The 13,193-nt window shown below is 45.7% G+C and overlaps 1 protein-coding gene across 4 annotated transcripts in view; it reads left to right on the top strand.

Annotated features, from left to right (window-relative positions):
* Positions 1-8,319, top strand: part of TMEM94 (transmembrane protein 94) — a 92,681-nt gene extending 84,362 nt beyond the window's left edge. For all 4 annotated transcript variants that reach the window (XM_056857570.1, XM_056857578.1, XM_056857552.1 and 1 more), the window contains 4 exons: positions 711-805; positions 2,948-3,041; positions 4,135-4,305; positions 8,148-8,319. In XM_056857570.1, the coding sequence (XP_056713548.1) occupies positions 711-805; positions 2,948-3,041; positions 4,135-4,305; positions 8,148-8,220 (433 nt within the window). In that variant the 3' untranslated portion in view covers positions 8,221-8,319. The remainder of the gene's footprint in view (positions 1-710; positions 806-2,947; positions 3,042-4,134; positions 4,306-8,147) is intronic.
* Positions 8,320-13,193: the final 4,874 nt, after the last annotated feature.

The raw sequence follows: 13,193 nt of genomic DNA, 5'->3' as shown, positions 1-13,193 counted from the left end.
TTTCCCCACCCTCTTTATCCATTGCTGCAATAGATTTGTGTAGCTCTTGTGGGCATCTACTGGATAAAGTCACTGACTGCATACAGCCACCTCTCTCCACTCCCAGTTGTTGCGGGGGGTGGGGCGGGGGGAGGATTGTACAGTGAAGGATCTATGCAAGACTGCCACAGAGTTGCTTGTTTCACTCGCAGCTGCCTTGGTGGCCCTAATGGGGCTGGAAGGCAGGATCGGGCAGCTCGTCCCTCAAGGGGAGTAGTCAGTCAACGGCTGGGAGCGGCAGAGCTGCACCATCACCTCAGAGGCTTCCCGGCCAGAGAATGCACAAAATAAAGCATTTAAAAATGGAAACCCGTGAAACTCCTCCACGGATTTTCATGGGGCTACACCAGCCCCCCCCGCATCACTTTATCAAGGCGCAAAGTGGCACCGACGCCAGCGCAGGGTTACACCAGCTCCTAAGGCACTTCAGCCCGCCCCCCTTCAGGATTGCATGGTACATCTTCTAAATAAATAAATGGCAGGGGGAGTGTACAAGCTTCCAAGTTCTGTTTCACCACCACAAGAAAGCCCTTTGGCAGAATTCTAGAGCTTGATAATAGCTCACGAGCTCCTTTTACATTCCCTGTCCAGATGGGAATCATCCTGTATTTTTTGAACTTGCCCAGTGGAATGCCCTGTGCTTTTTTTCTTTTCTTTTTTAATTCTTCCAGTCATGAGGAAGGAGCTCCTGATTGGTTTGGATCATTTTCCAACATTCTTCTTCTGTCTCAGAAACTCACTGCTGGAATGATTGTCTTACATACTGGTAAGCGATTTCTGTTCTTTATTGCTCATTGTGTTGGGCAAAAATGCCTCACAGGAGTTGGTGTGGTAGAGCAGTTTGAGTGCTTGACTAAGACTAGAGAGAGTCAGGTTTAGATTCCCACTCATCCTGGAAGCTCACTGGTTGAGATTGGCCCAGTTCTTTTTCAGCCTAACCTACTTCACAGGTCACGATGGGTAGCCATGTTTGTCAGTAGAAAAGAGCAAGAGTCCAGTAGCACCTTAAGACTGACAAAATTGCTGGCAGGGTAGGAGCTTTCATGATCCACAACTCACTTCTTCAGAAATTTTGTTAGTCTTTAAGGTGCTACTGGATTCTTGCTCTTTTCTAATACCTCACAGGGGTGTTGTGAACATAAAATGGAGGAGGATGAGCCATATATGCCACACCGAGCTCTTTGATGAAAGGGTAGGATACAAATTAGATACTGGTTTTATATATATAGCGAGAAACTGATGACTTGTTTACATAAAACACCTAGATGGTTAGGATTGGCCCTTGCACATATGTGGGGCTGAACTCAATGTGCTCCTGACTGGAATTCCAAACATCTAATTTGCCTAAAAATTAGTCACGAGGAGCCTCCCATATGGATCAGGGCCACGGTGCACAGGGAGAGATGTTTTTGGCTTTTCCCTGTCTGGAATACCCCGTTTCCAGCAGCACAGTATGGGTACCTGTCTCTTTTTCCTCTATCGAGTCTTAAAGCAGCAGTGGGGGGGGGCATTTGCAGACAGGACAATGGCACCAGGGAATGAAGAGTTACCCTCCCTCCCCCCACACCATGTTTTTTCTGCACAAATGCACAACCAGTGATTGCTTTTTTTTAAAAGGCTGAAGTACATATCTGGAGCTGCATTCATGGAGCACCAATGTCAAATGAAATTTGGCCCTGACACAGATATTGTCAGGCAAAGCTTGCCACATGGGAGAATAACTAATGCAACACATTGTTTTACCTGTCCAGCATACTTGGCAGTCTTTTAAAATATGCCAGTTGCGGAAACAACCATGTTCTCTTCACCAATCCTTCTTAATGGCTTATGCCCAAGTCTCCTCTTGCAATGAGGAAATCCCATGACTTCAGGTGTTACCCCCTGCTTATCGTCTACCACTTGCTGAGTCACATTTGTACGTGAAATTGTGTCCTTAAGGCTATCAGTAGCCTTTACTGGTCACTTTCCAGCTAAGTTCTATAGGCCAGAGCTTGCCAGAAAGTCCTCCAGTTTCAATTCCTTTGATATAAATGAGCCTTGTGCAAGAGCACTGCAGTTAAATACACTAATGGCTGTTAATTGCCTTGTAAATTTAATTCCTTAGGGCAACTGTAAAACAACATGCCTCCTTTAATTGTTTGTCAATGTAGTAATAGAAACTAATCATGGACCTGTTCCAGGGAGATAAACACCAAACTAACCTAACCTGTCACTTTAATATTCAGTCTGTCCTCTGAAAAAATGACACATGCTGCATTTAGGACTATATTGCCATCTCAAACCAAATTCCCTGGGTATCTGGCAGTAAAAATGTCCTACAAAGTTTTTGTGTTGTGGTTGTCATGAAGGGTTGTATCTGTCCAGAACACTTAAAAACACCTTCCTCAATCACTGTTTTCTTAATCAAAAATATCTCCAGGGCAAAAATGCATAGATTTGGGGGGGGGGGCGTTCTACCCAAGTGCTTTTTTAATAGCAAGTAAACAATAAGTGGTAAGTGGCTGTGCTTTGGGAACATTGTTTATTATTGCACAGGTGGCAGTGTCCTAAGAGGAAAAAGTTTTAGAGCCACCATTCTCTGAATTCTACGAAAAAAGTAGAAATGGGGTACCTGATTTGTCCCAACAGTGTTTCTAGGTTAAGTGCGTAGAAAACAACAGGAACAGTTGAGTGGGTGTGACTTCGGTAGTGTAGCAAGAGGCCGTGAGGCTCTGCTGCTGCTGCTCAATCCTGTGTTTGGAAAGTAGCTCTGAGCTTTGGAGCTGAAAGTATAGTAGGACAACACTGATATCTGTTGTCTTGGGCATTCCTTGAGAACCAGGGGTCACCATTCTGTCTACACAGTGGCATTAAAAGCCCCTTGTAGGTAGCTGCCGATTATAGCACAGTAATTATTTTTCCTTCGCAGTGTTTATATCTGTCACCCATGTCCATCGGACCAAGCCACTGTGGAAGAAAAGCCCTTTCACGAACATCTGGTGGACACTGACAGTGGTGGTTGTGTGAGTACGGTCTTCTGGTTCTTCAGAAGAGCTGGTGCTGGATCTCTTCAGTCTTGCCAGTCCATTTCCTTGCTCCGTACCAGACAGTGCTCCCCCCCGCATTCACCCTTCTTTCTTTTTTTCTCTCATTGACCCTTTTTCTTCCAGGCATCTCAGTCCGCAGCCATTCTTTAGCGCTGCCCTGTCTGTCTTCCTCTGGCTTCAGATGTCTCCTTTCATAACTGCCTCAGAACTTGCCTTATACCTCTCTGGCTTTGCTCTCCTTCCTCTGGATACTGACCTTAATTTTGCAACCAGGGGATCCTGCCCATTTGTGCCCACATGTTTACTGCTTTAGGCCAGTGGTCGGCAAACTCATTAGTCAACAGAGCCAAATATCAACAGTAGAATGATTGAGATTTCTTTTGAGAGCCAAATTTCTTAAACTTAAACTATATAGGTAGGTACACTGTTTATTAACTTAATAAACTTAATAATACACACGCTGACTTAGATAATTCATCCCCCCCTTTCCTCAATGCCTTTTAACAACCATTCATGCACGGGAGGTTTTGCCGCTCTCTAGGTGTACATTTTCCCCATCTGCATTCTCAAAACTCTGCAGGGGGGCTTATTGTTGAGTTTTGAGAATCTGGATGGGGAAAATGTGCATCTGAGTGGCAAATCCAAGGCAAAACGTCTCATTCATAAATGGCCAATAACCCCTCATGCAGAGTTTGGAGAATTTGGCTGGGGAAAATGTGCATCTGAGTGGCTGATCCAAGGCAAAATCTCCCATTCATAAATGGCCAATAACCCTCTGTCCCGGGTCGCCCTCCCACCTGGGCTCCCCGGGCCATCAGGACCAACCCCAACCCCAGCGCCAACCCCCAGAGCCGCACTCAAGGGGCCAAAGAGCCGCATGTGGCTCGGGAGCCGCTGTTTGCCGACCACTGCCTTAGGCGATCCCTCCCCCCCCCCAGCAGATTCCACTTTGGTTTCTGATGTCAAGAGGGTGCCCAATGTGGGAAGGGTGCTGGGACAGAGGTCTTGGATGTCTTCCTGTGAGAAGCCAAGCCATTCCCAAGTCTGAGTCTTGCTTTCTGTGGGGCAGGTTGCTGGGCCAGGTTGTCCAGACCCTCCTGGACCTGAATCTCTGGGTAAACCTTGAGTCTCCTGTGGCCTACAAAATGGATGCCGTCCCCATGGCCTCGTGGTTGCTGGGTTTGCTCTCCCTCGTTCTTGTTGTGGTCATCAATGAGACTGTCAAACTCCACGAAATCAGGTATGAAGCTACATCGGTGGGCAGTGAGCCTTGCTAGCATTGTATATTGTAAGAAGGCCCAAGAACTTTATATAATTATTTTCCAGAGTTCTCATAGGACTTCGCATACATTACCTCAGTAATCATTACCCCTGTAATGATGGGGTGGGGGGTGTCTAAGAGAGAATGAGTGGCTTGCCTTAAGTCCTCCTTAATAAGTGTGTGGGTGAATTAGGATTTGAACTGCCACTGACCCACCAACAATATGTTCTCTTGAGCCAAAACTATGCCAGCCTTTGGTGTAGTTTCTTATAGGATACATCTTCATGAGCCACTTCTTCTGTCTTCATATTGATACTTTAAAGCTGACATGAAAGCAGAAGAAACCCCCCCCCCCAAAAAAAAGTTCATTTTTGGTCTTCTGAGCGGTCCCACATTGGGACTCCACATGAGCAAGACTGCTGCCAGAGAGATTTATACAGCTAAAAACCACTTCGCATTGGAGCTGTTCTGAACTGTTCCGGCCTAAATGGTTACGTGCTCCGGTGCAGCTGCACCCCTTTCCCTCAGTTTCTTCTTTACCACCAACATTCCTAATTAAAATTTCCAAATAATTTATAATAGACTAAAATTGACCACATTATGATTTATCAAATTGCAGTTGCCCAACATTGAGGGTCGAACTTTATATGTTATTTCACAAAATTTGGCTACCTGTTTTGCCATCTGGGCTTTCCCTTCTCAGAGGAGACTCTTAATTCTCCCTTCATCTGAGCTGACTGTGATTTGGCTGAGCAGGGGAATGACGAGTTTACAACGAGCTTCCTCGTAGAAGGAGCACCTGAGCAAAACATGCTCTTATAGACTCCAATTCCCCCGACTTACAAGGGCACACCCATTCTGTTATTGGAAGCTTCTTAAATCTGCCTTGTAAAATCGCTGAAGGTAAGGCGGAGCATCTCACTGGTGTGAAAGCTCTCCTTTGCTTGTTCAGCTCTATGAATGATAGATATTCTGCTGGTGTTGAGTATATCTGTTTCTGACAGGAGCCAAAAAAGCTGGAGAATCCGAACACACCTTCTGACTTTCCATATCAAAAAGCCTTTGTCTAATTGTGTGTCTTGTTTGATCTCTATTTAGTTCCAGGAGGGAGTGGGGGGAGAAGCCGAGACCTCTAATTCTCTGTTCGGTCTGCTTCCACCACCTGGATTATTATTATTTTTTTTTACAGGTAGTCGTAGAAAATAAGAAGGCTCTAGTGAGTTTAGTTTGTTTCGGTACAATACCAGCTGGTCCAAACTCCTTCTCCCGCCGTGAGTGCATTCTCACAGCCCCACACACACACTGTGCAGCAGATGGCCAGACTCATAATTTTGCTATCATAGCTTCTTTAAAAAGTGCAAGGATGACCCAGATGGATGATCATGGTCTTTGTCCTCTTTGGGCGAGGCCTATATCATATCAGCATGCAAAGCCTATCAGAGGTTTACTCCCAAGGCCAGGAGTGACCATGCCTTGAAGTTAAAGGGAGAAATCCCTCCTGTCATCCGATGCCCCATCAAAGCCAACCCTGGCTCCGGAGCATCCCTCAAAGTTCTCCCCTTCAGCCTCGATACAATTGGTTCTGTCCATTCAGAGTTCCGAGCCCCAATGGCGCCGGTCTCATGCATCATCCTCAACAGCTTCGAGATGTGCGTCAGAACCACCTGCAAAGAGGTCTGAACTCAAGATGGAACACAAGGCAAGACATAGGCCGGACTTGAAACGGCATTGACCGCATAATCAGTCCATCTAGGCAGAGCTTGTGTACAATTTGAGTGCAATACTGATACCCTCAGACAGAACTCATTAAATAAGAGTTTTTGTTACAAGCAAACAAGAAGCAAACAAAGATAGAATTAAAAAACGTGAGACAAAGGGTTACTTGGACAGTTCGGCTTGGGTGGTGATACCAAGCAGGGCTCAAGAATGACTCGCATGTTCTGTGAGTCCTTCATTTGGGCATTTCAAAGAATCCAAGATTGATTAGCCTCCTGAAGTCCAGGTTCTCTGGCCACCTGTCTCCTGTTGAGCCACTGAGTTGAACAAGCAAGTTATAACTTAAATTATGGTAAGAACCAGATTGTAATTTGATAGCTTTCTTGATGCTTTCCCTTCACTTTTTGCCTATCACTTAACAGACAAGGAAATGCACCCAAGACAAACTGCTTTGCAAACATCTCAGATGGTGTTCGGGCACTATGAGATCTCAGTAGCTGTGCCAGGCAGAGTCAGGATCATCACAGAAGCGATCCCCCTCCCTTCTTGTTGGTGCTCTGCACTTGCTGGTCCAAATTTGCCTCTGGACATGGCGCTACCATTCTTAACCATTTCAGCGGAAAGATATGCGCTGTCCCCTCCCTGGTGGTGGTGGAAAGTAGTGTCAATCTGTAACCCACTTAGGGTGATTCCGTAGGGTTTTCAAGGCAAGAGATGAACAGAGGTGGTTTGTCAGTGCCTGCCTCTGGGTAGCAACCCTGGACTTCCTTGGTGGTCTCCCATCCCAGTACTAACCGGCGCTTCCAAGATCTGATGAGATCGGGTTAGTCAGGTCATCCAGGTCTCCTTCCTAGGCAGACTTTGAAAGGATGAGAATATTTAGCCTAGCAGTCATATGTAGGGAAGAGATGATACATCGTTGCATTATTTTTGCATAAAAAGGATTCCAGCCAGGGTTCTGTAAATTAAAATAATCCATATGATTTATTTTGTCTGAACTACGGGTTCTGATACCTCAGAATTTGAATATATTTACTCTAAAGAAGACCTGAAATGTGGGGGAAATGTTGAGGGCATTTCTAAATGTAGAGGACAATTGGCGGAGATGATGCAAAAGGACAGCGAAGGCTTCCTGTTCTGCAGCCAAAGACGACATCTTTTTTTTCCTTCCAGTTTTGGCAGGTGTCAAATATTGATGAAAGTATCCATGGTTGCAGAGCTATGGAATCCCACAGGGGCACAGCAGAGAGGTTTTTCTTTTCAGTAAATCAAGAATTGCTTTCAGGAAAGCTGACTCTTAGTAAAAGTGTCCTCCTGTGTGCAAGTTTGTAGAGAAAGGAGCTTCAGCTCCCTGCTCTTTGCCTCAACAAAGCAAGTATCTGCTATCTTAATGTCAGCACAGGACATTGTGTTCCGAAATATAAGAAGTGCAGATCTGTTGTGCCAAGGAAACACCCCCCCCCCAATCCTGCCTTTGTGAAAAGCTATCCCAATAATCTGAATCAGTGGTCAAGTATAACTTTGCTTCTGAAAAAGTAACAAATATTTTGGTAAAAACTAGGGTGGTAGATGAGAAGAAGAGGGGAAGGAGCATTCTTAGGGGGCAGGAAATGAGAGCTCGGGAGAAAGCTGAGGCTGCAAGGCCAGTGGAGTTCCATCCTGTGGCAGCTGACGTTTCCTGTCTAGGCGGATCTCATCTGTGCACATTCCTCTATGGCCATAGTGGCTGGAAGGTTTTTGTTTTTAAAGATGAGGCACTCCGGAGGCCAAACATCTTCTGCAGTATGCAGTGGGTTTGTGAGGCTGTTGAAGCAGGACAGAGTTCTTTAAACTTTCCTTCTTCGGATAATGCCCATCAACGTATCTGCTATGGAACATCTGAGAGCTGCAGAAGGTTCTGTGGAATGTTTTAAAATCACAAATTTAAATTCTGTGGTATCTCTCCATGTGTGTGAACTGTGGATGCACCCCAGAACACACCCAATGATGGCGGGCAACTTTTTTGTTTTTGTTTTGTTAATCTTGATCTGATCAAGCAAGGCTGCTCTTAATTTCTGCTCTTGCTTCTTCCTTTATTTGATGATCGCTTCTTCCTGTCTCTCCAGGGTTCGAGTGCGTTACCAGAAGAGGCAGAAACTGCAGTTTGAAACCAAGCTGGGCATGAATTCTCCATTCTAATCCCCACCAGTAGGAGACGCTGTGTGTGGGGCTGAGGGCTTCGTGTTCTTTTCCCACATAGTCTTGACACTTTGCTGGGGGAGAGAGAGAACAGCCTCACATCTGAACCCATCTGGCAGGTGCAGGATAAGTAGAGATGAGCCCTTGGGAGACAGATACCTGCAACAGGAACCCCGGGCAAAGTGTCAGTATAGACGGACAGTTGCTATTCCTTTTATTTATTTTAGCACCTCTTCCTTTGGTGTTCTTTGGGTTCCAACAAGTCGATGTGGATCCCAGATGGCTATATGCAAGGAATTCTGATTTGATGCGTGTGTGTTTTTGTAACAATACTGACTTTTGCATTGTTTCCCCTCTTTGCTGGCCTCTTTGTTGGTCTCTATCCATGTCTGGTGGCACACAGTGCCTCTGACGGTTCCAGGGAGTGCGGCTCCTTTTCCTCCAGGGGGAGCGCAGAAGAAGCTGCCTTCCCCTCTGTGGTCCCTCCCTGGTGGTCACAAAAGATTCCTCTTGGCAACGATGAGGCTACCTTCTGGTGGAAGATGGACGGGGTAGTGACATGCCTGGAAGAAGTGTTTGGAGATTTGTGGAGACAAAAACTGGCTGTGCCTGTAGAGTTCCTCTAAGATACAGGTCTATAATACAGAGTTAGCAGGGCAGGTTCATCACTTCCACAGTGAGGGCATCCTTTATGGAACAGGGTAATTGTGTGGTCACCTCAGCCTGGATCATATCCCATTAGGCAATTCAGTGCTCAGTACTGAAATAATTCAGCACTGGGTTTCTGTCCTTTGGCACAAACACTGCAGGGTCTTTTTTTTTATCCCCCCAACGAAAGCCAAACATTTTTTATGGTGATTGTCATGCTCTGAGGTAAAACTTGTGAGAGTCTAGGGACTGGGAGGAGATCATGAGAACTCATGGGCTTGTATGCACCTAGAAGACTGACTGTCCCATAAGCAGTCTGGACTGACTGTGACTTCCTTCTGTAGGAAGAGAAGTGTGTTTACAAACTGCCCTTTTCCTGGCAGTTTTGAATGGGGAACGGCGGATGTGGTCGGACATCTGTCTTCTCGTCTTGGGTTGCTCAGGTGCTTCTTGAACCTGCCGAGCTGGTGTGCCTCCTTCAGCAAGCAGGTTCTCCTTCTGGTTCCAATCAGGTGAACTGTTGCATTTGAAAACATACAGTCGAGCACTTGAAAACATAGTTGGGTGTGTGCATGTTTGTGTGCGTGTTTCTTGCTAACCAGTATCCTTTCCTGCCCTTCCTCTGCTGGTTGCTTGCAAAGAAGTTGCCTTCTAGGAGGCTGTCGCCTCCCCCTTTTTTATGGTATCCTCCTTAATGGTTGCTCAACAGGCTTCTTCCCTTGACTCGCCAACCCAGACGCCCAATGACCCAGATGCCACTTTGAACCAGTTCAGCACAAGGGCCTTTATGTCTTGGCATTGGAGCAGCTGAAATGTCCCAAGCCTGCTTCTGGCTTTCATTGGCGTCTGTTGGCAGTGATGGGGTATTTTGGCAGCAGTTGGAATCACTACCAGCCCACTCGCTAAAGGGATTGCAGCAGTTGTGGGATTTTTCAGACCCAAAGTAAAAGCCAAGCCAAATGCGGTCTGGTTCTGCAGGCTTGTTTCCATCATGTTATGAAATTTAATGGTCACTTTGCCCCCAACTCGTGCTTCAGATTGGAGACTGGGCACCCCCAAACTAATTAAGATATTGGTTCATCTCCCATGCTCACATCTAAACTTCTACAGATAATAGCCATTATTTGCAGGGTGGTGGTGGTTCCATTTCTTTGAGACCATAGTGCTGGTTGAGAGGGGTTCCCCCACTGTTTGTTCCCTTTTCCTGGTGTAAATTGGCTCCGTGGAGGTGGTTTGCCTCGGTAGGGAACATATATTGTTTTCCCTACTGGGACAAATAGCACCTTGTAGGGCCTGATTTTAAATCAGGAAAAAAGTACTGTGGAGAGATGTAAAATCTACCACACTTGCCTTGTGCTATGGCATGGATCCAACCCCCCCTTCCTCAGCTGCTGTTTGTAAAAGCTAAAAGGGACAGAAGATCAGTCATAGCTCTCCTAGTTCTCTTCTCTGGCTCTAACGGATGCCATCAGTGCCAGGGCAAAATAGTCCATCCTCATCTATTTATGTGTTCCTTCAGTTCTACAGGGCAAGCGCTGTTAGGACTTACTGCTTATATTGGCCCTGCTCTCAGCTCTGGTGATCGATAGTTGCCGCTTATCTATGTACTTCCATGCTCTTAGGGGATGGACCTTGAACTTTTAAGGCCCAGTAGTGAAACCTCTCTGCTGAATCTTACAGTCTGTTTTGGAAGCATCCCTTCTCTAGGCAGGTTGGTCAAGTTCTAAGATTTGTTTCCTAAAGACCAGAGAGTCAGTCATAGGGGTGTCTGCCCAGGACTGATGAGAATCCACATCCTCCTCAATACATTCTCCTCTTCACCTGCCAAATTCCAGTCACGGTGAGTAAATTCTGGGTGTTCTTTTTTGGCAGGGTAAAACCAGAGCTACCTCTGCTGGCCAACCTTTGTTTTCCATGTTGCTTTGTCTAGGAACCGCCTCTTCCTCAAGCCAGACTCATGGTTCTACTTAGAAAGTACAATGTGCATATTTTGGGATACTGTATACTGACTTCAAGTATTCATAGCTCCCAGGGAGTTCTACTCCACTTTCTGGAGTTTTGGCCCAGACAATCCCATTTACCTCAGTTGCGAAATATCTATGGGCCCATAGTTACTAAATATGCTAATCTCTAAACAAACCAGAAGAAATACTACATTTCTGTTTTAACTGTGCTTAAATCTGAGATATCCACCTCTTTGGTGTGCATATGGCTTTTAGATTTCCAGAAAAAATCCCAGATGAGGCTGAAAGTATAGAGTTGTTGCTGGATTTTAAGGATGGAGAAAGGGGATATTTGGTAACTGGCATTAGTTTTTTTTAAATCCTCCAGCGTTATGTTCCTTCAAGTCATCAGCACATGGAAAGTTCTGCAAAGTTTTGTTGTGTACATTAGCTGGGAATCAGTAGCTTGCTTTTGATTTTCCTACAAGTTATCATCTAGAAATTGTTTAAAAACAACCCCCTTGTCACTTTTTTCAAAGTTGCTGTTGCCAATATGAAGTGAAACATCTAGCTTACAGTGAAATGCAGAGGGGCCTCTGGGGAAGTGAGCTTCAGAGAGTGGTCTCTGGTTCCCCCATCCCCTAACTCCCATGTGCTACAGTCCTCTCCCAGTGTCCGGAGAGGCTTCAGTTGGCCACGAAGGCTGTGAAGGGTGCTTTGCTTGTGCCCAACCTGGGCCATGAATCTTCAGCCAAGTTTAGTGGGGCAGGGGAGGGGACATATTATTTATTTGGAAACTGAACTGATTTAAGAGGAAGAGGTTTATTTTTGTTGTCACGCTTCATCACCCACCCTTTGCCTTTCCTCTTTTTGAACTAAACGGAGAGTCCTAAACGCCTCTGGCTCTTTGCCACAGGAGTTTTCTTGAGTGATTTTAAAAGGCGACAGCTGACAAGAAAAACAACTGCATCGACTGTCGCCTGCTAAAGGATGGACTTTCTGTAGGTTTTTTGCTTGTGATGGTTGCTTACTCTGGAAATGTTTCTCCACTCTGCCCCATCTTACACACTTCCTCCTCCCCCTTGATTGTACTCTATTGGAATTGAAACAGGAGTCACTGAGCCCTTCTAATGGTGGTCTCTTATTGCCTCACCCCCAGTCCCTTCCTCCATGGCTAGCCAGGGCTTCAGAAAAGCATGGGCATACCTTTTGGAATGAATTTCCTCCATCGAACTGTTTTTAAATGGTGTATATTTTATATTTTAAAGAAAACCTTTTTTGGATGTATGTAAAGAAATAGATTTGTATTAAAACTTGTAAATTGTATAAAAAGTAACACAGAGCAACGGATAAGAATGGCAATAAACAATTGTCTTTGATACTGTACACTGGGGAAGGTCTTGGTCTCTCTCTGGGAAGTAATCTGGGTGGACACTAATGCAAAGAGACGGAGTGGGAAGCGGTGCAGTGGGAAGACAATTTTGTTATTTAGACTATTCTTTGTCTCTTGGCTCCAGTTGGGGTGGCCTCTTCTTGGACATGGATGCAACTGCAGAGCTCATTTGCATAAGATGTATGCAAGGCAGAGCTTGCATAATTGGCTTCTCAGGAGGAGGTGTGTGGGGCTGGTGAAGAGGAAGCAAAGATTTGTTAGTTAACTTGTGGAACTCCCTGCCCCCAGGATGTGGTGATGGCTGCCAGCTTGGACAGCTTTAAGAGGGGAGTGGACATTTTCAAGGAGGAGGGCTAGTCAGGGCTACTAGTCAAAATAACTACTAGTCACGATGCATACCTATTCTCTCCAAGATCAGAGGAGCATGCCCATTATATTAGGTGCTGTGGGACACAGGCAGGACAATGCTGCTGCAGTTGTCTTGTTTGTGGGCTTCCTAGAAGCACCTGGTTGGCCACTGTGTGAACAGACTGCTGGACTTGATGGACTTTGGTCTCATCCAGCATGGCCTTTCTTGTGTTCTTATTTGAGGGGCTTCCAAGAGTACCCTCATAGCCACTTCTTATTTGTGGTTCTCCTCCCAACTATGCAATATTGGCCAATATTGTGGTGTGGGTCAGCTTCCTCTCTTCTGCAAAATAGCTCCCTCCCAATAGCTTCTTGATTTTTGTTTTTTCTTCCTTCTGACTGGCAAGGGCTTGTGGAAGGGGGGGAGATAAAATAATCTATGTGGACAATTAGAATCGTTTGGGATGATGAGCTTTTTATTGCACTACCTCACATTGCTGGGCTGGATAGTTAGGACTGATTTTCATTGTGCGCACATAGTTGTTGTCAGCCATTAATAAAGTACACCAGGAAGTAGGTGGGGCTGATACTTCCCACCCTGACTTTTATACATGCAGGCACTTCACATTTGATGAGATGCA

The sequence above is a fragment of the Euleptes europaea genome, chromosome 1 (genome assembly GCF_029931775.1).
Source record: "Euleptes europaea isolate rEulEur1 chromosome 1, rEulEur1.hap1, whole genome shotgun sequence".
Lineage (NCBI taxonomy): Eukaryota > Metazoa > Chordata > Lepidosauria > Squamata > Sphaerodactylidae > Euleptes > Euleptes europaea.
The sequence above is the reverse complement of the archived record's forward strand: the minus strand, read 5'-3'. Positions and strand labels throughout refer to the sequence as shown.